Source organism: Hevea brasiliensis, chromosome 14 (genome assembly GCF_030052815.1).
Source record: "Hevea brasiliensis isolate MT/VB/25A 57/8 chromosome 14, ASM3005281v1, whole genome shotgun sequence".
NCBI lineage: Eukaryota > Viridiplantae > Streptophyta > Magnoliopsida > Malpighiales > Euphorbiaceae > Hevea > Hevea brasiliensis.
Window position 1 is genome coordinate 77,870,762 of NC_079506.1, and position 23,072 is coordinate 77,893,833.

The 23,072-nt window shown below is 36.3% G+C and overlaps 1 protein-coding gene across 4 annotated transcripts; it reads right to left on the reverse strand.

Annotated features, from left to right (window-relative positions):
- Window positions 1–422: 422 nt before the first annotated feature.
- Window positions 423–23,072, reverse strand: LOC110641408 (dihydrolipoyllysine-residue acetyltransferase component 1 of pyruvate dehydrogenase complex, mitochondrial). Of its 4 annotated transcripts, none has more exons than XM_021793107.2 (23): window positions 22,783–23,071; window positions 21,846–21,896; window positions 21,311–21,356; window positions 21,119–21,152; window positions 19,692–19,741; window positions 19,541–19,585; window positions 19,350–19,423; window positions 19,016–19,085; window positions 18,427–18,612; window positions 18,271–18,315; window positions 18,086–18,159; window positions 15,781–15,850; window positions 15,159–15,551; window positions 14,193–14,253; window positions 14,068–14,112; window positions 13,890–13,973; window positions 12,308–12,384; window positions 12,164–12,226; window positions 11,701–11,771; window positions 11,542–11,602; window positions 1,510–1,570; window positions 1,344–1,424; window positions 423–823 (listed from the first exon to the last, which is right to left on the reverse strand). In XM_021793107.2, exons 1-23 carry the CDS (start codon window positions 22,887–22,889, stop codon window positions 765–767), a joined length of 1,908 nt encoding a protein of 635 aa, XP_021648799.1. In that variant the 5' UTR covers window positions 22,890–23,071; the 3' UTR covers window positions 423–764. The 4 variants fall into 4 exon arrangements, 3 of the variants coding, with proteins under 3 accessions (XP_021648799.1, XP_021648800.1, XP_057989328.1); XR_002492280.2 differs by lacking the exon at window positions 423–823 and adding an exon at window positions 10,734–11,009; XM_021793108.2 differs by lacking the exons at window positions 21,311–21,356; window positions 21,846–21,896; window positions 22,783–23,071 and adding an exon at window positions 21,225–21,304.

The window sequence follows — 23,072 nt, forward strand, 5'->3', positions numbered from 1 at the left end:
TATGAACCACTCGATGTCAAAGAGGTCAATCCAGAATGCCAACAGTGACTCAGTTTAGGAGGCAGTATCACATAAATGTCAGGATGACCATTTCTCTTAATGGATAATTCGGAACTTCTCCATTTTTTTTATCCTTGCTTACTGGTAGAATCATTATCAATGCCCATACACTTTCTCCCCGATCGGATTGTAAAAACCTCGATCGATTGGAATGTAAATTTCAAACGCCCATGAGGCTCTGTAGGTAGACCAGTATTGAGTTCAAATGAATTAACGGTGATATGCCTGCACTCTCTGAATTTTATACATTTAATTCCAGAATACGTTGCTCATAACAGAAAAATTGCTAATATTTGAAGTAGCCTGGTAATAAATTGGTCTAAATAGTTAATAATCCATTAACAGATCATGTGCTGTCAACATTCTGGTATAAAACTGCAGGGCAATTTATTAAGAAGCAGTGCATATTTTCCATAATTTGCTCATACATTGCAATTTTTCTTATTGAAATAAACCTCAAACTGTTGCATGATCTTCACATATGGCAAAAAACTTGCCTGAATCAGCACCTGAACATCAGCTCTAAATTCTAACTATTAACAGGACGAGTTCAATGAATGGCAAAATTTTGTAAAAATGGCACATCACAAACAATTGTATTGGTGAAAAATATCCCTTGAACAAATTTCCTAGCTAGCTGCTGCTCTCGCATAACGTGCTCTGTCGAGTCTTATTTTTTGAAACCCATTTGTAGTTTGAGGGCCTCATAGAAGAAGTCTCCTGATATCACTGAAGTTGGAACGCAAAGCTGTGAGAAATGCACCTGCAAAGAGAATAGCTTTAAAATTAATAAAAGCAAAATTCAAAATCATAGGTCAAAGTGAACTTTTGTTATGATGATGCCCCATGCAGCAGCACCAATCAAATCGCTACTTAACACCTTGAGATAAACTTCAAAAACAAACTGGAAAAATAACCCTGTGGGCAAGAAGAAAAATATCATTCCTTCTCAACAAGTAAAGTTAAATGGCAGGCAAGGTCACCAAGGCTCAATAATTCTCCAGAGTTAGTTGCACCCTACACATTGCGTAACTGCATCACCTCAAATGTGTATTGAAAACCTTGTCCAATTAACTAAGCTAGGGGCACTTAAGTAGAAGCCCTGCCTGTATAATGATTAATGACAACCTCGTGGACTGAAATCCCATAAATCACTAGCCTAAGGAAGCAGGAATCTGACCCAAAAGGAATCAAACACCAAGACATTATCCACCAGATAAAAAACTGACAATTTTAAGAATACCTCCCCATTTCAAATAAAGCAATTTTACAACATCACAGACCTCCAACTTTGCCATCAAAAACACGATGATCAGCAGATAATGTCAAGTTCATTTTGTTGACCACTGCAGGCCTCTCAGTTCCTGGTAGAAAGTAAATGCACGTTATATTACTCATTCAAAAGCATATAATATTATGTTACAGAACCTACAAGGAGCACACACTTACCATCACTTCCAAGTACTGGTTCAACAACTTTATTCCCTCTACCAACAGCTAGGATGCCAGCCTGAAATTTTGTAGAGGAGAATTTTTACATTATATATGGACAATTCAACGAACAATGAAAATCAATTCGAGAGAGAGAGAGAGAGAGAGAGAGAGAGAGAGAGAGAGAAACCCAACAACAACAACAATGCAGTAAAGTATTTACAGTTTCCTTATTCCCCTATTGTGTTTTTGAAAGCGTAAAGCTAAGACATGGTGGGTGTTTGTTCTCAATAACTTTTTGTAGAAAGAGATAATTCTCCTTAATTTCAATTAATCTGTACATGGGTATATATATATATAACTGATTCCTATAATTGTGTTCTACTAATTAGGAAGAAATCCTATATAAGAAATCCTAAATATAAATACAGAATATAGAATATACAGAGAAATAATATAGTGATTGACTTTCCATAACACTCTCCCTCAAGTTGGAGCATAGATGTTAATCATGCCTAACTTGTTATAAATGTAGTCAATCCTAGCTCCATTCAGAGCTTTTGTGAAAATATTTCATAATTGCTCTACAGTTTTGATGTGTCCTGTTGAGATGATCTGTTATTGAATCTTTTCACGAACAAAGTGACAATCACTCTCAATATATTTAGTCCGCTCATGAAACACCGGATTAGAAGCAATATGGAGAGCAGCTTAATTATCACACCACAATTTCGTAGGCAGGGAGGTCTTAAAACCTGTCTCATGTAGTAATTGAAATATCTACATTACCTCATATACTGATTGTGCCATGGCTCTGTATTCCGATTTAGCACTAGATCGAGAAACTACACTCTACTTCTTGCTTCTCCAAGACACTAAATTTCTTCCAACAAAAACGCAATATCCAGTAGTTGACCTCCTGGCAACCTTAGATCCAGCTCAGTCGGCATCTAAAAACCTTCAACATTCAAATGCCCATGATTACCATATAACAAACATTTTCCTAGAGCGCCATTCAGATAACATAAGATTTGTCCCAAGGCTTCCCAATGAGCAACAATTGGGGAAGACATAAACTGACTTACCACACTAAAGACATAAGCAATGTCAGGACGAGTGACTTTAAGGTAGTTCAATTTTCCTACCAATCTCCTGTATCTCTCTGGATCTTCAAACAACTTACTATCCCCTTGCTAACAGTTGTAAATTTAGAGTCATTGGTGCACTGCAAGGCTTAGCACCTAATTTTCCTGTATCTGTCAATAGATCGAGGACATATTTTCTTTGAGACAAGAACATACCCTTCTTACTTCTCATAACTTCAATACTCAATAAATACTTTAACAATCCCAAATCTTTAGTTTGAAACTAGGTTTGGAGGAAGGTTCTAAGAGATGAAATACCTGCAGAGTCACTCCCAGTGATGACAATGTCATTCACATAAACTACCAAGAGAATTAGACCAGCCTCAGATTGCCTATAAAATACTCAGTGATCACACTTACTCTTTTGCATATCAAATTCCTGTACTGCTTCATTGAATCTCCCAAACCAGGCTTTAGGACTTTGTTTCAAGCCATAAAGAGACTTTCGAAGCCTACAAACTTTACCCAACTCCCCCTAAGCAACAAACTCAAGTGGTTGCTCCATATATACCTCCTCCTGAAGATCACCATGAAGGAAAGCATTCTTGATATCCAATTGGTACAGGGGCCAATCATATATAGCTGCTAAAGAGATAAACAAGCGAAAAGAAGTAAGTTTAGCTACAGGAGAAAAAGTGTCAGAGTAATCAATACCATATGTTTGAGCATATCCTTTTGCCACAAGGCGTGCTTTTAACCTAGCCACAGAACCATCAGGATTTACTTTTACTGTAAATACCCATTTGCAACAAATAGCTTTCTTACCAGTTGGCAAAGGCAACAGTTCCCATGTACCATAGCATCTAAAACTTTCATTTCCTCTTTCATAGCAGCACACCAGCCAGGATGAAAAAGTGCCTCACCAACAATATTAGGGATAGGAACAGAGTCTAAAGAAGTAACAAAACACCGAGAACAAAAAAACAATTGATCATAAGAAATAAAAGAAAAGATAGGGTAAGTGTATTAACGCTTACCTTTACGAAGAGAAATGGGTAAGTCTAGGTCAGAATCATGATCAGTATAAGGTACAGGATCTCCCAATGAAGTAGCTGGTGGAGGATCTAAGTCAGGAATATCCAATCTCCTGGAATAAACATGAACAACGGGAGGTCGAGTAGGTCTAGAGACAGAACGAACAGGTTGTAGGAGAGGACTAGACATTGGTTGGACAGTATATATTAAGAGATCATCCTCCTCCTCCTGACTCTCATACACAGATGATTGAGGAAAGAATGGAGTAGACTCAAAGAATGTGACATCTGCAGAAACAAGATAACGATTAAGAGTAGGAGAGAAACAGCGGTACCCTTTTTAGAGCCGGGAGTACCCAAGGAAGACACATTTGAGAGACTTCGAATCCAATTTAGTAACCTGTGGATGAACATCATGCACAAAACAGGTACTACCAAAAATATGGGGTTCAACAGGGAACAAAGATTTTGTAGAAAACAAAGCAGTATAAGGAATATCCCCATTAAGAATAGAAGATCACATACGATTGATAAAAAAACATGTCGTAGAAACTGCATCCGCCCACAAGTATTTAGGAACTTTCATATGAAAAAGAAAAGCACGAGTTACCTCAAGAAGATGCCGATTTTTTCTTTCGGCTACGCCATTTTGGGAATGGGGTATCAACACAGGAAGACTAATGAAGAATGCCATTTTATGTCATATAAGACTGAAATTGTGCTGAAAAATATTCTTTGGCATTGTCACTTCTTAATATGTGCACAAAAATATTAAATTGAGTTTTGATTTCATTACAAAAGGCACAAAAGATAGAGAACAACTCAGAACGATTCTTCATTAAATATAACCAGGTAACACGAGAGCAATCATCAACAAAAGTAATAAAATAACAAAATTCAGTTTTAGAAGTAAGAACAAGGACCTTAAACATCAGAATGAACTAACTCAAAAAGGGATGAAGCCTATTTATTGACTCTAGACACAGAAGGCAAACGATGATGTTCTGCAAACTGACACGACTCACATCCTAGTATTGATAAAGACTGAAACTGAGGACACAACTTCTTCATGGTAGACAAAGAAGGATGACCCAATCTACAATGAGCTCAAGAAGTGTTAAAAGTACTGGAGCAAACAAGCGACCGCGGTACATGATTTTTCAGAATGTAGAGACCACCTGACTCACGTCTTCTACCAATAATCTGCTTCGTCGTAAGATCCTGAAACAAACATTGGTCAGGAAAAAAGAAAACAGAATAATTTAAGGTACGAGTAAGTTTACTAACAGAAAATAGATTAAAAGAGAATTTTGATAGACACAAAACAGATGACAAAGAAATTGACGAAGTCGAGTTCGCAGTTCCAGTACCCATGACACAAGTAGAAACATCAGCTAAAATAACAGTAGAGGAAGTGAGATTAGATTGAAAAGCAGATAAAAAACTAGAATTACCTATCATGTGATCTATCGCACCAGAATCAATAATCCATTTGGATGAGGAAGACAAGGCATGTAGTGGATTTACCTGACTCAGTGATCGCAGTGACAGAGGAACTGGTAGGCTTTAGAGATGCCTGATACTGGAAAAACTGTGCAAAATCCATAGTTGTTAAAGGCGTGTCTGAGGAGCGCCCCAGGCGTCAGGCGATGGAGGCTCAGCTGCCTGCGCCTTAAAAATATCCAGGCGGGCGACACTGAGAAGGCGTTGCCTAGGCTCAAGGCGAACCCAGGCTCAAGGCGCATTCCAGGCACTCCTCAGCAGTCCCAGGCGCCCTATTTAATGAAGGGGACGTTTATAACAGCTCCACTCCATCCCAACAGCAGAAGTAAAAAAGAAAAAGGTCCCGACAGCAGAAGTAAAAAGAAAAAAGTGAAAAGAAGTTAAGAAGAAGAAGACAAGAAGAAGAAGAAGAAGATTCTAGAAACTTAGCTGATCTCTGCATCCAAGTTTGTTATTCTTGACTTCCTCTTCCATTTCTTGTTCCTTTCTTCCTTTCTTTCTTTCTTCCTTCCTTTCTTTCTTTCTCATCATCGGCTTCTTCTCCATCTTCTTTTCTTCCGTCTTGGTGGTTCTCAAGCCATGGCTGCTGCTTTCTTTATTCTTCCTTTATTCATTTTTGCTGGTTTTCAAGCCATGGCTGCTGCTAGCATTCTTTTTCTTTTCAATTTTTCTCTCGTTATGCTGCTGAAATTTTCAGTGATCTAGGGTTTCACCTATGCTGTATCTGCTGCTTTTTCTTTGCTCTTCTTTTCTTCATTTTTGCTGGTTTTCAAGCCATAGCTGCTGCTAGCATGCTCTTTTCTTTTCAATCTTCCCTCTGTTATGCTGCTGAAATTTTCGGTGATTTAGATTTCACTCCTGCTGCATCTGCTGTGTTTTTTTTTTTTTTTTTTTTTTGAGTTGATTTTTTTTATTTGATGACACCAGCAGCTGCTTTGTGCTTTTTGATGACACAAGTTGCTAGTTGATGACAGCAGTTGCTTGTCTGCTTTCTTTTTGCAGTTATTTTTCAATTCTCTGTTCAACATTTGGCTATTTGTTGATTGCCTCTCACATGCAACCCACTAACCCTTAATTTCTTATATCTTAAATTATAATAAAGAGCAAAAAGACAAGTGAAAATTAACATAAATATATAAAATGACAATAAATAAATTATTTACTATAAAATACATCACAGCAGCAGTGAATGGGTGTTTGTTGCAAGTTGCAACATGAATAATATATTGATAATTAAGTTATTACCATATTGATAATTAACATGCTTTTTGCTGTAATAACATAAATAAATAAAATAGTTTAATGGGTGTTTGTTAAATGTTCTTTATTGAATATTTCAAAAATTATTTACTATAATTTTTACTTCTTGAATACAAATATTATTTGAAATGACAATTGAGTGGGTGTTTGTGACTTGTATGTGAGTGATAAATTGCTTTGCTAAACTTGCTATGCTATTGATATAGGGAGTTGATATTTCTTGTTCGGTTGTAAAAGATGGACATTGGAACATCTTCTACTGCCATTGAAGATAAAAGTGGCAATAATAGAAAAGATCCAGCTTGGAAGTATGTGCATTTATTAAAGCCACCAAATACCAATGATCTTGTTTGTAACTTTTGTAATAAAGTTACAAAGGGAGGGATTTACCAAGCTAAGCAACACTTGGTTGGGGGACATCGCAATGTCACCATGTGCAAAAGGTGTCCAGCACATGTACGTGAAGAAATACAAGACTATATGTTAAAAAAGGTTGCAACAAAGGACTTTGATAAAACTTTTTTTCCTGATTTTGAAGATGTTGAGAGGATGGGTGATGATGAAAACGAAGATGAAATTGGTGCAAACATAGAAGTCCCACAGCAAAGAAGTAATAAAGTTGCAAATATGAGAAAGAAGCCAAGGACAAGGGGTCCTATTGATGTATTTTTTGCTCAAAATGCAGAAAGGGCAGTGAAAGTAGTGAAAGATAGGAAGAATGCAAAGTTGAAGCAAACCACCATAAATGAGGCATGTAAAAAGGAATTGCGAGAAAAGGCATGTAGGGATATAGCTCGATGGATGTATGATGCGGCAATTCCTTTCAATGCTGCCAATTATCCAAGTTTTCAAGTGATGTTAGAGTCTGTTGGACAATTTGGTATTGGTTTGAAGGCACCAAGTTACCATGAATTGCGGGTTCCCTTGTTGAATAAAGAAGTTACTAATGTGAAGAATGAATTGAAGTCCTATGAAGAAGAATGGGCAAAGTATGGTTGTTCTATGATGGCAGATGGTTGGATAGATAAAAAGCAAAGGACTTTAATTAATTTCTTAGTGAATTCTCCAAAGGGAACAGTTTTCCTTGAGTCTGTGGATGCTTCAAAGTATTCAAAGGCTGGTGAGAAGATGTTTGAGCTGCTTGATAGAATTGTGGAGCATGTTAGGGAGGCTAATGTGGTTCAAGTAGTGACAGATAATGCTAGCAACTGTGTGCTTACAGGTAATTTTAAGTTTTAATTTTTATTAAATTATTTAAATCTCATTTTAATTAACAATTGTAGTAAATAAAAACTTCTCATATTCGTTTTGTTTTTAGGAAAGTTGTTACAAGTCAAGCATCCACACTTGTATTGGACTCCTTGTGCTGCCCATTGCTTAGATTTGATTTTAGAAGACATTGGGAAAATGCCAAAATTTCATAACACAATTAAAAGGGCAGTGACAATGAATGGCTACATTTATGTTCGTCCAGGTGTGGTGAACATGTTACGGCACTTCACCAGTGAAAGAGAACTAATTAGGCCTGCTGTCACAAGATTTGCAACTGCTTTTCTCACCCTTCAACGCATACATAAGCACAAGACCAATTTGAGAAAAATGTTTACTTCAGAGGAATGGACCACAAGTAAGTGGGCAAAAGAGCAAGCTGGTAAGAAAGTGACTAGTATTGTGATGATGCCTAGTTTTTGGAGTACTATGGTGTACATCTTAAAGATATTTGGTCCATTAGTTCGTGTGCTTCGATTAGTTGATGGTGAGAAAAGGCCTGCAATGGGATATATTTATGAGGCTATGGATAGGGCTAAAGAAGCAATTGCAAAGTCATTTGGTGAAAAGGAAGAAAAATACAAGGCGGTGTTTGAGATCATTGATAAACGATGGGAAAGCCAACTCCACCAACCTTTGCATGCAGCTGGACATTATTTGAATCCTGAATTTTTTTATTCAAATACTCAGATTGCTGCAGATGAAGAGGTTATGACTGGTTTATACACAGTTCTACAAAGGTTGATTCCAACCCAACAAGAGCAAGACAAAATCATGAAACAACTACTTTTGTATCAAAATAGTGTTGGCATATTTGGGATGCCTGTGACAATTAGGAATCGAACAGCAATATCTCCAGGTAACATAATTTTAATCATAAGCATTTAATCTTGTCTTGCAATTTTTTTAATCATGATTAATATGCGTTATTTTATTAATAGCTGAATGGTGGAATGCTTACGGAGCTTCAACTCCAAATTTGAGAAATTTTGCAATAAAAGTGCTTAGCCTCACTTGTAGTGCATCTGGTTGTGAGCGTAATTGGAGTAACTTTGAGCATGTAAGTAACAAAACATGTCTCTTTACAATTATACTTTTAATTTATTCTTTCTTAAAAATTACTTATTAAAATTGTTATATTTTACAGATTCATAGTAAAAAAAGAAATAGGCTAGCTCAACAAAGATCGAATGATTTGGTGTTTGTGAAGTATAATCGGGCATTAAGGCGCCGATATGATGCACGTCACCGCATTGACCCCATTTCATTGAAAGACATAGATGATAGTAATGAATGGTTGATGGGTCAAATGGAAGAAGAGTTAGAAAATGATGAACTTGTGTTAGAGGATGACAATTTGACTTGGAATGCGGTTGCTGAAGCTATTGGAGTTGAAGAGGATGCCTACAATACTAGATCCGAAAAAGGAAAAAATATAGCATCTGCAGTTGCTTCAAGATCTATGTCAAAACATAAAGGAAAGCCACCATCTAGAGCTGATACTCCTTTACTTAGAGAAGAGACATCTTCTAAGAAGATAAAGATATTGATTTTGAAGAAGATGAGTATGAAGAGGACGAAGCTGAAGGGGAAGATAAGGAAGGATCTTAATGCTGCTTTTGATATAGATTTAAGTGTAGTGAACTAGTTATTTTGTAATTAGTAATTAGTACTTTAGTTTTGATTACTAATGCTACACTTGAAATAGATTAAGAAGTAGTTAACCAGTTATTTTGTAACTAGTTAACTACTTTCTTTCTTGGATTTTGATTACTAGTATGACTAGTGTCTATCATGTTAATATGTTAAGATTGTAACACTTTATATTAGTTTCTTAAAATAAAGTAGTTCATTTTTATTCTATTTGGATTGCAAAATTATTATTACCTTATGTTTATTACTTATTATTATGTTTAGTTTTATGATAGTTGAAATTTGATGGAATATTTATATTTTTTTGATTTTTTTTTTATTTTTGCGCCTCTCTTTGCTCGGGCGTGCCCCTTGGGCCTTACGCCTAGGCTCCAGGACCCTTGGCGCCTTGGTGCGCCTTGGGCCTTTAATAACTATGGCAAAATCCTCTGCAGATACCAAAACAGTTTTCTCAGAAGAAGATACTGTAGAATCCTCTGCTGCCATATTTGTCATCTGTAATCGCTGATTTTTCCTCTGAAGTTGCGGACAATTATATTTTGTATGGCCAGGCTCATGACAATAATAACAAATGACTACTCTTGAGTCCTGATTAGAACTAGCATCCCCATTGCACTGATTACCTCTGTTGCCTGTAATTCCTCTACTTCCTCTTCTATTACCCTGTTGTCCATTTGGATTACGGCCAATAAGAGCACTACTGGCAGGTTGTGAAGATTGAGTACTCTCTGTACGAAGAACTCGTGTGAATGTTTCATACAAAGAGGAAATCTCAGAACTAGAGAGTATGAGATTTAGCAGTCTCATACTCTGAAGGAAGGCCTGCAAGAAAACTCATAACAGCCAGTTGCTCTTGTTAGGCCTGCTGAACTTTCACATCAGAACTAAAAAGTAACAATACATTAAATTCCTCATATACCCGTTTAAAGTCCATAAAATAAGCAGTAAGAGACTTATCCTCTTTCTCAGCACGGTAGAATGCCTTACAAATATCATAAATACGGAAGATATTCCCTTTACCAGAATACAGAAAGTCTAAGTAATCCATCAATTCCTTAACAAATTCACAGTGATTAATTAAACTAATTACCTCACTGTGAATTGAGTTCCGAAGCCGCAAAAATTACCGAGCATCCTCTCTTAGCCAAGTTTGCCATGTATCATCAGTAGATGGGTCTTTAGTAAGGTGATCATCTTTATCAATGCTACGCAAATAGACCCTAACAGTCTTACTCCATTCCAGGTAATTCGAACCATTAAGTTTGTGTTCCGTGATCTTAGTCATCACCGAAATCACATTAGAAATAACATTCTTATTGTCTGCCATTTGTTGAGATAAAGAAAACTAATCGAAACGCTAATCCAAAGTGCTTACAGCCACAAAATAAGCCAAAATCACAAATCAAGCGAATACCGAAATAGGATCTGAGAGCCAAACCTCAGAAGTCCTTTAATGGTATACTGAATCAGGCAACAACACACAGTGGTGAAATGAGGGGGTTGAGGCGATGCCGGCGATACTGATCGGAGTCAAAACGGCCAGCGAACGTGCCTCCACGCGCCGGCGAGTGAAGAAACGGTGAGAACCTGAGTTGGGGGCGTGAGCCTCACGCGCTTGGATTTTGGCAACCGGATCAGAGGGGATGGCCGGTCGACAGCCAAGGTCTCTCCTGAGCTGGGTGGTGAGAACAAATAGTCACCCTAGATAGATGACCTGCTCTGATACTATGTAGAAAGAGATGATTCTCCTTAATTTCAATTAATCTGTACATGGGTGTGTATATATATACAATTGATTCCTATAATTGTGTTCTACTAATTAGGAAGAAATCCTAAATAAGAAATCCTAAATAGGAATACAGAATATAGAATATACAGAGAAATAATATAGTGATTGACTTTCCATAACAGTTTTCCACCACCAACTTTCAAGAAACATACAAAAAGGTTTTCAGAATTCAACTAATAGAAGGCTTTTTTTTTATTGTTATTTTATAAATAATATGATTTAGCACTATGTGCATTGTGCCTATAAATTTTAAGTCTGCCTTTAAGGAGATGAAAACACTTTAAAAACCCTTGCTTCTTTCAAGGTCCAAGTCCAACAAGGTCTTGGCTTTTGAGAAGACATCATTCAAATAGCAGAGCATTTTCATTGCATGTAAAGATGACTGATGAAACCAACGGTTATGTGTTCATTTGAAAAAGCGTAGTATGTGCATGCAGGTAGCGAAGAGAGTAAGAACCTGAGGGGGATTTATAATTGCAGCAAATTGGTCCACTGGATACATTCCTAGGTTCGAAATGCTGCACAATGATCGACAGCAATTGAGATTATATAACTATTTATTTATTTTAATAAAAAAGGGCACTTTGGATATTTAAAACAGAGATAATATGTATACCTGAACGTCCCTCCTTGAAACTCATTTGGAGCAAGCTTCCCTGCCCGAGCTTTCTCAGCTAGTTGCTTAACCTGAAAGTCCAAGTTACTGACAATAAGATAATGATGAAAAGAAAATTTTAGTTCAAACTAGGCAAAGTAAAATATTGGCAACGATTAATAAAGAAAAAGGAAACAATGTATAAAGGATTAATTTTCCTATCTGGATCCAAAAATGACCTGAAAGTCATTTCCTTTTCTCCGGGTGATCAATCTCTACGAGTTCCATGTAATAAGTTTCCAATAAATATGCATGTAAGGTATGTTTCAAGAGTAATAAAGTAGAAGATAATTCCTTGTTTCCTTGAGGTTATGAGCCAGCCAGCACAATAAAGTACTAGCTGTAGCTGCAAGCTCTATCTTTTGATGTATGAGACTCCACATAAAGACAAAACAGAAAACAAATCAAACTTGCCACAAGGTACCTCTGAGGAGATAGATGTAATGGACTTCTGGTCCGCATTCCTAACAATAGGAGTCATTAGGCCCTGCAAAGTTAAAAAAAAAAAAAATGTAATGAAGCCAGATGTTTTCTAGACATGCAAAACAACAGATTATTATCATCACACCTTCTCAGTAGCAACTGCAATTGATATGTCTACAGAATCACACAAAATGATTTCTCCTTTCTCAGCATCCCAATACGCTGCAGTGCATTGATATATCAGATTCAGTACCAAAAACGAATAAAAATACAGTAAGGGAGGGAACCGCAAATAATACCATGAATTCCAAAATATCAATAGATAGGTTCAAAATATCAGTAGATAAAATAATACTCAAAAGGTCAACTGTCAGATTTCTACCAAATACTATTAAAAGAATCCATTTCAATAAAAACATTTTGTTGCCTTCTTAAACTCAAAAGCATAGTTTAAAAATCGGATTTCTCATTGTTTTTACATAAAAACAAGGCAGGGGGAGTGGGAGCCAAAACTTCAAATGGAGTTGTTCATTTGCTTAGTTGGTAATTGAATAAGCACCATATCAGATGCTTGAACATGAATTCAGACTTCAAAGGGCTACACCTCATTTTATAGCCCACCAAATGCATCCAACAGAACAGAAGTGTTCCACAAGAGTACAGCAACACATTTTGTTATAGCATCAGTTTTCAAACATGTTGTTTGCAGATGATATTGTTCTGATAGATGAGACACGAGAAGGAGTCAATAGAAAGCTAGAGCTTTGGAGAAGTACTCTAGAGTCAAAGGGTTTTAAGTTAAGTAGAATGAAGACAGAATACATGCATTGCAAGTTCAGTGAAGGCCAAACCGGTAATAGGGAATGAGTTAGTTTGAATGGAGTGGTACTGTCCCAAAGTAATCACTTTAAATATCTAGGCTCAGTCCTTCAAGTAGATGGGGGATGTGGGATGTAGGGAGGATGTTAGTCATAGAATTAAAGCAGGATGGTTGAAGTGGAGACGTGCCACGGGAGTTTTATGTGATCGTAAAATTCCCAATAAGTTGAAAGGAAAATTTTACCGTACAGCTATACGACCGGCTATGTTATATGGTAGTGAGTGTTGGGCACTGAAAGAGTCGTATGCGTCTAAGATAAGAGTTGCAGAGATAAGAATGTTAAGGTGGATGAGTGGCCATACTAGACTAGATAAAGTCCGTAATGAGAGTATTAGAGAAAAGGTAGAAGTGGTGTCAATTGAAGATAAGTTGAGAGAAGGGAGATTGAGATGGTTTGGTCATGTGAAACGTAGACATACGGAGGCTCCAGTTAGACAAGTAGAGCACATTAGGTTAGAGAATAGAAAGAAAAAAAGAAGTAGACCTAAATTGACTTGTAAGAGAGTAGTACAACATGACCTAGAAGCATTACACATTTCTGAGGATTTAACCCAAAATTGTTTAGAGTGGAGAAAACGAATCCATATAGCCGACCCCAAATCTTCGGGATAAAGGCTTAGTTGAGTTGAGTGAAGTTGAGTTGAGTATTAGTTTTCAAACATGAAAACATGTTCTAGCACTATCATAGAAAAAACTGAACTTACAATGTGCATAACGAATATAGACATAGCGCTATGATTGATAAGGCACCACACCAGCAATCAATTCTTAGTTTGAAAAAGATCTAGATATAGAGTATTCTTTCTACAATAATATCCAAAACAATTAACAATTTAACACGTCTTACCATTAGCTTCTGGTACATTTCGCAGAGCAATTGCAACAGCTTTGATGACTATGTCATTTACTGACACCTTAATATCATGTTGCTCTGTAAGTTGAGGCAGCACCAATCCATGAGCAATCTACCAAATTATTGATGTCCAGAAAAACAAAGCAACAAATCCAAAGTTTAAGTTCAATACCTTTGAGCTCCTTTCTGAAAGAAAGAAGAGGATCCAGTATAACATCTGACAGACACCGCTAATAAAATTAGAAAAAATATTATCTAAATAAATGAGAGATAAACTACCATATAGATTAACATTACCTGTTGATAAATACAAATGTGGTGTAGTTTGTTTTGATTCCAATAACCTTCTTGCTATGACCTGCAAAGTTAACAAGAAAATTTCACCGCAAACTAAATTTTAAGTCACATTAGCAAATTTCTTCAATAATAAAAGTAGGGCAATAACAGAGAACACAACCCAAGTACAGGAAAAGAATGCAAGAGAAACCCCAAAAGAAAGATACAGAGAAGGGGGAAAACTTGTAAACATCCAAATGGCTCAAGAAGCAGAGTAACCAAACAGAGGTGACAGCCAAATCCATTAAAACATCACAAGGAAACAAAAGCTCAATACAACTGCACCCAGCTTCTATTCCAAATATCAGAAAGGGCATTCATGCATTGCAACATGTGTGCTAATACTTGTGTTACAGTAAGTAAATAACCAAAACAGATCACAACTACAAATGAATAGCAACAACATAAAAAAATTTCTTATCCAAAAAGTGAGATTCCACCAGTCCATAAAGTGTGAGAAAGAACAAGACATTCATTTCTCGGCTATTCTACAACATCTGATGTGGAATGGAAATAACATGCAGGTCCAACAAATAGATAATTGACCATGGAAACTCATGCAATGGTATCAAATATGTTGATATGTAATCATAATGTAGCAGTAAAAGGAAAATTAATGTCATAATACAAGTCTGCTCAAAATTGGATAGAAAATACTATCAGATGACATGAGTAAGAATGGCTATGGGCATACATATGAGATGATGTTTGTTTCAGGTATGACATATTCCATCAAGTTCCAAATCACTTGTTTTACATGCATGCTTCATTTTATTCTAGGATATAAAGACAAAGAGACGAGCAGCAGTATCAAGACAAAAGTTCTAAAGTTCTATAAAACCCTTCAAAATTTTGACCAAACAAATTAAAGGGACTCAAAAATAGGAAAAACCTACACCTTTTTCATTAACTATAGATGGAACCTACCTTGCGAATTTGAGTATTTGGCAAATCTTCAAAAGAATCTGACCGCTGTGGGTGAGATTCTGGTAAAGCTGTGGTTGAAGCTTGTGAGCCTTTTTGAGATGGAGCTGCTTTATCCTTAGGTGTAGATTTTCTTGAAGATCCCTTTCCTGACTTAATTGCAGCCCAAACATCACTCTTTAGAAGAGTGCCATGATGACCAGATGCCTTTAATGATGATGCATCCAATCCATACTCTGAAATCAGCAACTTAGCAGAGGGGCTAATCCTTGTAAAACTTGTCTTTTCTTCTCTACCATCATCCTTTGAGTCACGATGGGTCAATATTTCTTCCTTCACCTCCATGCTACCACTAAAATTAGTCTTTACAGTTTCAATATCATCTGGATTTTCAACCTGGAAAGACAACACAATCAGCAATCTCACCTCGCTTGGGTGACTCACTTCGACACAAATTACAAGTGAAATTAAAATGTTTCCATAAATTAAAAAAGCTTTTTAAGAACTGTAGTTCAGGAAAAGTACCCACGAGCTACTAATTAAATACTGAAGAAATCTAATACATCATTATCTCATGACAGCTTAAGGAAACAAGTTACTCATAAAAGCAATAACTGAAACTTGCCGTGACTGCAATTGGTTGTCCCACTGCCACATCCTTTGAACCATCTGGTGCCAGTATCTTAGCCAAATACCTACACTTAGAAATTCCACCGTTGTGAAAAATCTACTAGTGGCGTAACATTGAAAATCAATTACTACTTATTTCAAAGAAAATTATTACATAAAAGTAAAGATATTTGAAAAAAAGAACACCAAGAGGCCAACAAATCATATACAAATAGCGATTACTTGCAACACAGAAACTCACTAAATTCCAAAGCTGCTAGCATATAGAGACAGAAACCAAAGATCTAGAACACTAAGCCAATTACCTTAGAGCATTGTCAGAGAAAATTCCTCTCTCAAAGCCTCGCTGTAGCTCTCTTTCTATACAACACAAAAGTGGCAAGAGGGATCAATTCTAGGCCTTTTTTTCCCCTTCTATGTAGAAGTGTATAAACCTCTCCATTCCATGGTTCATCTCAAATAAATTCAGCTTATAAGTAGGAGATTATATTGAAAGAGTGAACCTCATTCCAAAAACATCTAGCACAAAAACATTACAAAAGCAAATGCTGAATTCATTCAGATGATTTTTTTTTTTCAAACTAAAAGTTTCAGCTGCATTCTTTCTTTCTTTTTATAAGTTGCATTCTTATCAATGAAAACGATAGCATTTTTTTTTCAGACAGAAAGCATTTAGCAAGCTTGAACTTTCGCATGTCATGAAAATTGTCAATGGCCAGGATCCTCTACCACAATCCCCCAGGCATAAGCTTTCCAAATTGACCTCTTTGGTTAGTTATCCCTGTCCTCACTATTGCATTTGTTAACAAGGACCCAATAATACGAGCTATCATCAGATCAAAACACTCTTCCTTACTACTAATCAATCTAGCCATGTCCTCCCTCTGCATGTCCGCAATATATATAGAACATCTTTAAATCAGTCTTGACAGTGTCTCACGAGGATATTTTCTAAGATAGAATTTCATTGAGGGGAACATACAATTACTCAATATTCTCTTAAATGTCCCTATCCTGTGCCAACAAACGAAGATATAGCAATCAGATTTTGGAGAAGAATATTTGTACTCTGGATCATGCCAAAACAAGACACCCTCAAACACACACAAAATATCCACTTTGAGTCCCAGCCATTGTGATCCAAGCCATGTTTGAAAACAAGCCAACAAACATCCACTTTAGAGGACCCCTTTTCAATAATGAATCTCTAAAACTACTTGACATTAAAAGCTCTGTTAAATGCCCACTTGTTAATAACTTATAAAGTTATAATAAGCACAATTTTGTCCAAAATCTCCATTTCTGAGCTTTTAGAATCAACAATTGTTGGGCTTGAAATAGCCAATAATTGTAACTTTTTTGGTTCACCAAATACCTGAACTTAGCCATTAGGGGTCAAACAGTGAAAACAAACAGCCCTCCACTCCAGAGGTAAAGACAAACAATTGGTGCCTAGAATGCCCTTGTCAATGCGCTTCTAGTCCCCCTTCCCATATGAAATGTTACTGTCCTGTGCAAACTCATAGAAACCTTTTTCTAAACTTCAACTTGAACTAACGTATTTGCCAGAAATTAAGGAATAGGGATAATCAAGAACATCGAAAGAAGTGCTTTTACAAGAGTAAGCCTCCCACACCATAGGATAAATAATCGCTTTTTTCTATTAGACAAGTTTCAGTTCAATTTTTTTTTTCTTTTTTGCAATGAGAACCCAAAAGTTTTTTCCTTTGAGTTTAGCTCATTAAGGAAGATGAACATCCATCCAACAAAGAGACCCCCTTTACATGGTGTAGCTTGCTACAAGACAACCACCCACTTCTTCAGCCAGAGGAGTCATCTAATTTAACCGCAAATTAACCTTCAGGTCAAATACCACATCAAAACAGAGTGGGATGCACATTAAGTTGAGGATTTGACCAAACTCTCCACCACAGGAAATGAGTGTTACCAGTGAAGAGGTGACAAAACATCATTTCCCTTCTGTGCTTCCCACCTTAATCCACATAAAAGCCCATATCCATTGCTATGGAAAGCATCTAGTTAAGAATTTCTATCTCCAATACATGTGCTAAATACCTCTGTTTAATGAGCACCTACTGATCTGATAGTCCAGAGGGTGGTCAAACCATAAAGATAAAAATGCCCTAGTGTATCTAACTTGGTCAAGCTATATATCCCTTAGATTGTATACAACTTGATTAAACACACAATCCCATGAGTTAAACTAGCAAATTGTACTCCAATATAAAATTTCCCCCATGTAAAGAGCAATACAATCTCTATGGTACAAGAATAATTACCCCTCTTCAAGACTTTCAAATTCAAGGGTGGCCTTGTCTGTCTCTATCTCACATATGACTTCACCCATTTCTATCTGTTAAGAGAGAAATAACAAAAGAATTAGGTATTATGATTTGATCAATCAGTATATGCAAGACCGAAAGGAATTCAGCAATGAACCTATAACTTAACCAAACAAACCAACCTTGTCTCCTTCTTTTTTTCTCCACTTGGCAATATTACCTTGGTTCTGTGCAGGCACACATAGAAAACCAATAATTAAACTTTGCAGGAAAAGAGAAAATTCAGCAATGCACAATGGAGCCAGAGACGTCTCATATCCTGGTCCATCCTTTCTTACCATTGTTGGTGATAATGCTGGCATTCCAAGAACAATGTGAGGAGGAAGTTCAGACGTGTTGAGCTTAATAGAGGTGGTTCCTTTGTCTTCACTATTGGAATCCTTGTCAGATGATTTTTCCTCTTCAACCTGTGCTCCACTGCTGGCAGTTGCTGGGACATTTTGGATATCATCTGCATCCTCAACCTTGCAAGACCATCAAAAGAGTGTTAACAAACTGTTACCTGAATGATTTAATTTCTCAAAAGTAATAATGGAAAAAGCATAAAACAGCAATATCAATGTTGAACAGATTTTGTGAACAGCATGACGCAGAAAATTAATATTTCAATGATATCAAATATGCTGAAGGATACTCAAATAAGAACTTAGCATGGAACCACAACAGGAAGTACGTGAGAAGCAAAAGTGAGATAGAAATCGATTTGCTAATAATGTCAAAGTTCTCTTAATGTTTTTTTTTTTTTTTCTTTTCAAACAAAGATGATTTTCTCAATGCGCTATGATTGTTCTCATCAAATAAAAATAGGTCTAAGACTACAAAATAATACAGAAGCACAGAATTTTTCAAGGGATGAACGCAAATTACCGTTATTGCGATGGGTTGTCCTACAGGAATATCCTTTGAACCTTCAGGTGCCAGTATTTTGGCCAAAAACCTGCAGTGGAAGAAATATGAATCAATGAAGAGAAATGAAATTCCATGGCAGTTTGAAGGAAAATAAAAGCAGACCATGGTTCTGCTCTTTGGTCCAAAAATAATGCAAATAAATCATGTATCAAAATTCTGAGAAGGATTCATTTGCAAGAATAATTCCAAGAAAATCCCCAAGTATAAGCCTAAGTAACACACACACATATGGGAAAAAAAGAAATAAAGAAAGGAAAGAATAGAAAAAAAAAAAAAAAAAAACACAAGTTACCCTTCTTCAAGACTTTCAAACTCAAGTGTAGCTTTATCTGTCTCTATTTCACACAGTACATCGCCCACTTCTATCTGTTAGATTGGTTCAAAAGTGTAGAACCAGAGCCCAGAGATGCAATGAAAGAATTAACTCTGTTCTGTCATGGGAAAGGATTTATTTCAATCTTATCACCTTTTAAAAAAATTCACCTTATCTCCTTCTTTCTTCCTCCATTTTGCTATGTTACCTTGAGTCTGCACAAAATAAAATGAATAAAAACATGACTTCTAGCAGAAGAGAATAAACCCCTAAGAGAAGAGAGAGAATTGTTTGATATTATACCATCCCTACACATCTTACCATTGTAGGAGATAAAGCTGGCATTCCAATGACTGCATGAGGTGGAAGGTCTAGAACAACAAAGAGCTTGATGATAAATATGTACATAAATCTAATGACCTACATAACTAGGCATAGAAAAATGTAAATTAATCACAATCATTATCAAAAGGCATAAATGCCATAAATACGAGGATGTGGCATGAGAAAACAAGTTGAGGGAAAGAAGACTGAGATGGTTAGAAAATCCAAAATATCCTACAGATGCATTAGTGCTGAGAAAGAAGCAGATTCAAGAAGAGAAGACGTGGACCTAAAAAAATTTTGATTGGAAAGGTGAAGAAGAATTTAATATCTCAACTGATAGAAGAAAATATGGCGCTATATAGAGCTGAATAGAGAATAAAGATCCACATACCCCAACTGGAGTGTGATAGAGGTTGAGTTAAGTCGAATTCATAAGACTCCCATAAAAAAAGATCCACCAGAAAATAATAACAAAACACAGCAGAAAATAAGGTCAAACCTCACATAAAAAGCTAGGATCTTTACTCATATGCACGATGAAATATTAACAAGAACCCTGACATGATTTTTTTTTCTTTCTTCTTACGATAAGGAATCCTACACACACACGCACGCACAAAAAAACAAAATGCAACTGCAAGCAAGGGGAAAAAAACTACAAAAGCAGAGTCCCACAATCAAGTTGGATAACACACAAAGAAGTCCCCCAACACAAACACACCCCCCCCCCCTCCCCCCCCACAAAAAGGAAAAAAAAAAGCCAAATATGTCCCAGCTAGGTGGACTAATTAATATTCCTTGAAATAAAGAAATACACAAGTTCATTGTACGTAACAGTCTTTTATAATACACACAAACATGAATTATTAGTTAACAATAATCAGTAAAGATTTCAGCCAGTTAAATTGTCATTTAAGTCCGACCTGGTCCATAACTCCATATTCATTGCAATCCCACTTATCCAAGTAGGAAACTAAATTATAAACATCAGAATAAATGCAAGCCAGAGTCCATGCGAACCCAGTATTATACAGCTGGGTTCTGGGTGTGACTCTGATACTCCTGATTTGTTTGGAACTAGCGTCACCTAATAATAAATAAATTAGCAAAAATATTGGTACATTTATTTACCTAAAGTAACTCAAATATCAACAGGTTATTAACGATAGTTAACAGTAAATATTTTTTATCCAAGCAGTAGTTTGGAGTAGGACTAAATTTTACTAACATTAAATTGAGAATTTTGTACTGGCCCTGAGAACTTAAATAAGATCATACCATCTTCAGTAATTCCAATTTCACCATGCCATTAGGTAAAAAGACAATGAAGATACAACCAAGCAAGTTCCTTCAAGTAACAACTGCTGAGATACAAACATAAAATACCGAGTGTCTGCTAATCAAATGAAGATGATACTTACCTGTAGATGAGAAATGACGAAAACCAGTTCGCAACTGCAAAATAACAGTCAAATTTTAAAAAATAGACATACCTAAATTGGTAGAACTTATAAAATTAATGCTAACCTTGAGCTTCCAAGAACTACCATGAACTTCCAACATTAAAAAGCAGATATATCTAAATTGGTAGTTCTTATAAAATTCATGCTAACCTTGAGCTTCCAAGAACTATCATGTACTCCATATGAGGAAGCCAGCCTGATAAACACAATTATAGGTGAATTTCCAACAAAGATACAACCAAATAATACATAACGAAGATTGCAACTTAGCTCAGTCTAAATAGAAAAACAAGAAACCAGACAAACTCAATTTGATGGATGTACAGTATTTTAAACAGCAACAGGTTATTAACCAAAACCAAACACACTCAATGTTAATTGAAAATTCAATCACCTATCATTTTGTTGATTCTATCTTGATTAAATTATAATATACCAACAACTTAAGCAGATGTAGTTTTTGGTCAAATGGATGTGTCGGATGTTTTTCAATTGGTCTAGCTATGAACTTCGTCCAAAAAACTCACAGTAACCAAAGCAAAACGGAAGCTGATTCCTCTAAAGGAAACCACTACACAAGTACAAAATTTATTTACTGAAGCTTGACAAAAGTGTGATAGAACCATGTAAAGCAGTAATAGCAGGTTATAGTTAAAGGCAAATGGAAAAGTCAATGAACAGTAACCTTAGCAGAGAGCAGTTGCCATCCACAGAAGAGTTTTGCCCACTGGAACAGCTGCATCAACGACAAGAAGTCGACAATAAGGACATAAAACTGTTATAAGTAGTTGAAACTACAGTTTATAGCATATCATCCAGTATCCACAAAAGATTATCAGTTGGCAACACATTTAGCAGATAATAGAGGTAGCATGTGAAATTTCTCTGGTTACCGGGATCCTACAAAGTTCTCTTGGTAAGGGCCAACCTACTGTGAACCAACAAAAGCTCTGAACGGATTTTGAAGAGCTACCATATATTTTCTTTTAGGCAAATGGGCTAGAATTGAACTTAGTAAAATGGAGGCACATTTTAAAGGTTGAAGAAGGAATAGAATCATATTCAACAGCATTACATTTTCCTGGGAACCAAAAGGTAGGGATGCAAGTTCGCTTGAGTTGTTATAACTTAAGACTTAAAGTGCATGCTTAAGTAGTCCAATCTCAATCAAACTTTCAAACAAAATTTGCTAGCAATAGAATCAGATAAACTTACTGGAAATTCTCTCCAAAATGAAAGTCAAGTGAAACATAATTTTCAAGTTAAAAAGGAACACAAAGGCCCACCATTCCACAATTGAGGAAGGACCCTAACCTCGATACAATTAAACCAAGTCATACACACTCTCGCAAACACTCATTTCGACTTATTATTGATTTCTTGCATTCTCATTTTCAAAGCCAATTCTCATATATCATGTGATTTAGATCAAAACCCAACAACCCCCCCTCTCAAAATCTTCATTTCCTCCAAGAAAAGCGAATCAAATGCACTCTAATTCGTCTTCTAATACGAAAAATTCAATCATTGATCACTTTTATTAGCATGATCTTCAAGAAAAATCGAGCATGTAATTCTATGTCAAGCGCAAGTGCATATATGTAGAAAAAGAAAGAAAGTACCGAGCTAAGGATCCAGAGGAGGAATGGTAGGTGGAGGGAAGAAAGCGAGCTCTGAAAAGAGAAGGGGCGCGTGAGATCACAGGATTTCTAAACCGGGAAAGCGCCATAACTTTTCTCTTCCTTCAACTATCCTGGAGAGGGAGAAATTATAAGAAAAAAATTCCACTTTCTTTATGGGTTTTGTGGAATTTGACGTATTTCGTTTCTGGGTGTAGAGAGAATCAGATCGCTAATGGCGAGCTATGGGCTGCTAAATTGCCCAGCGTCGAGGACAAACTTTGCTTCTGACT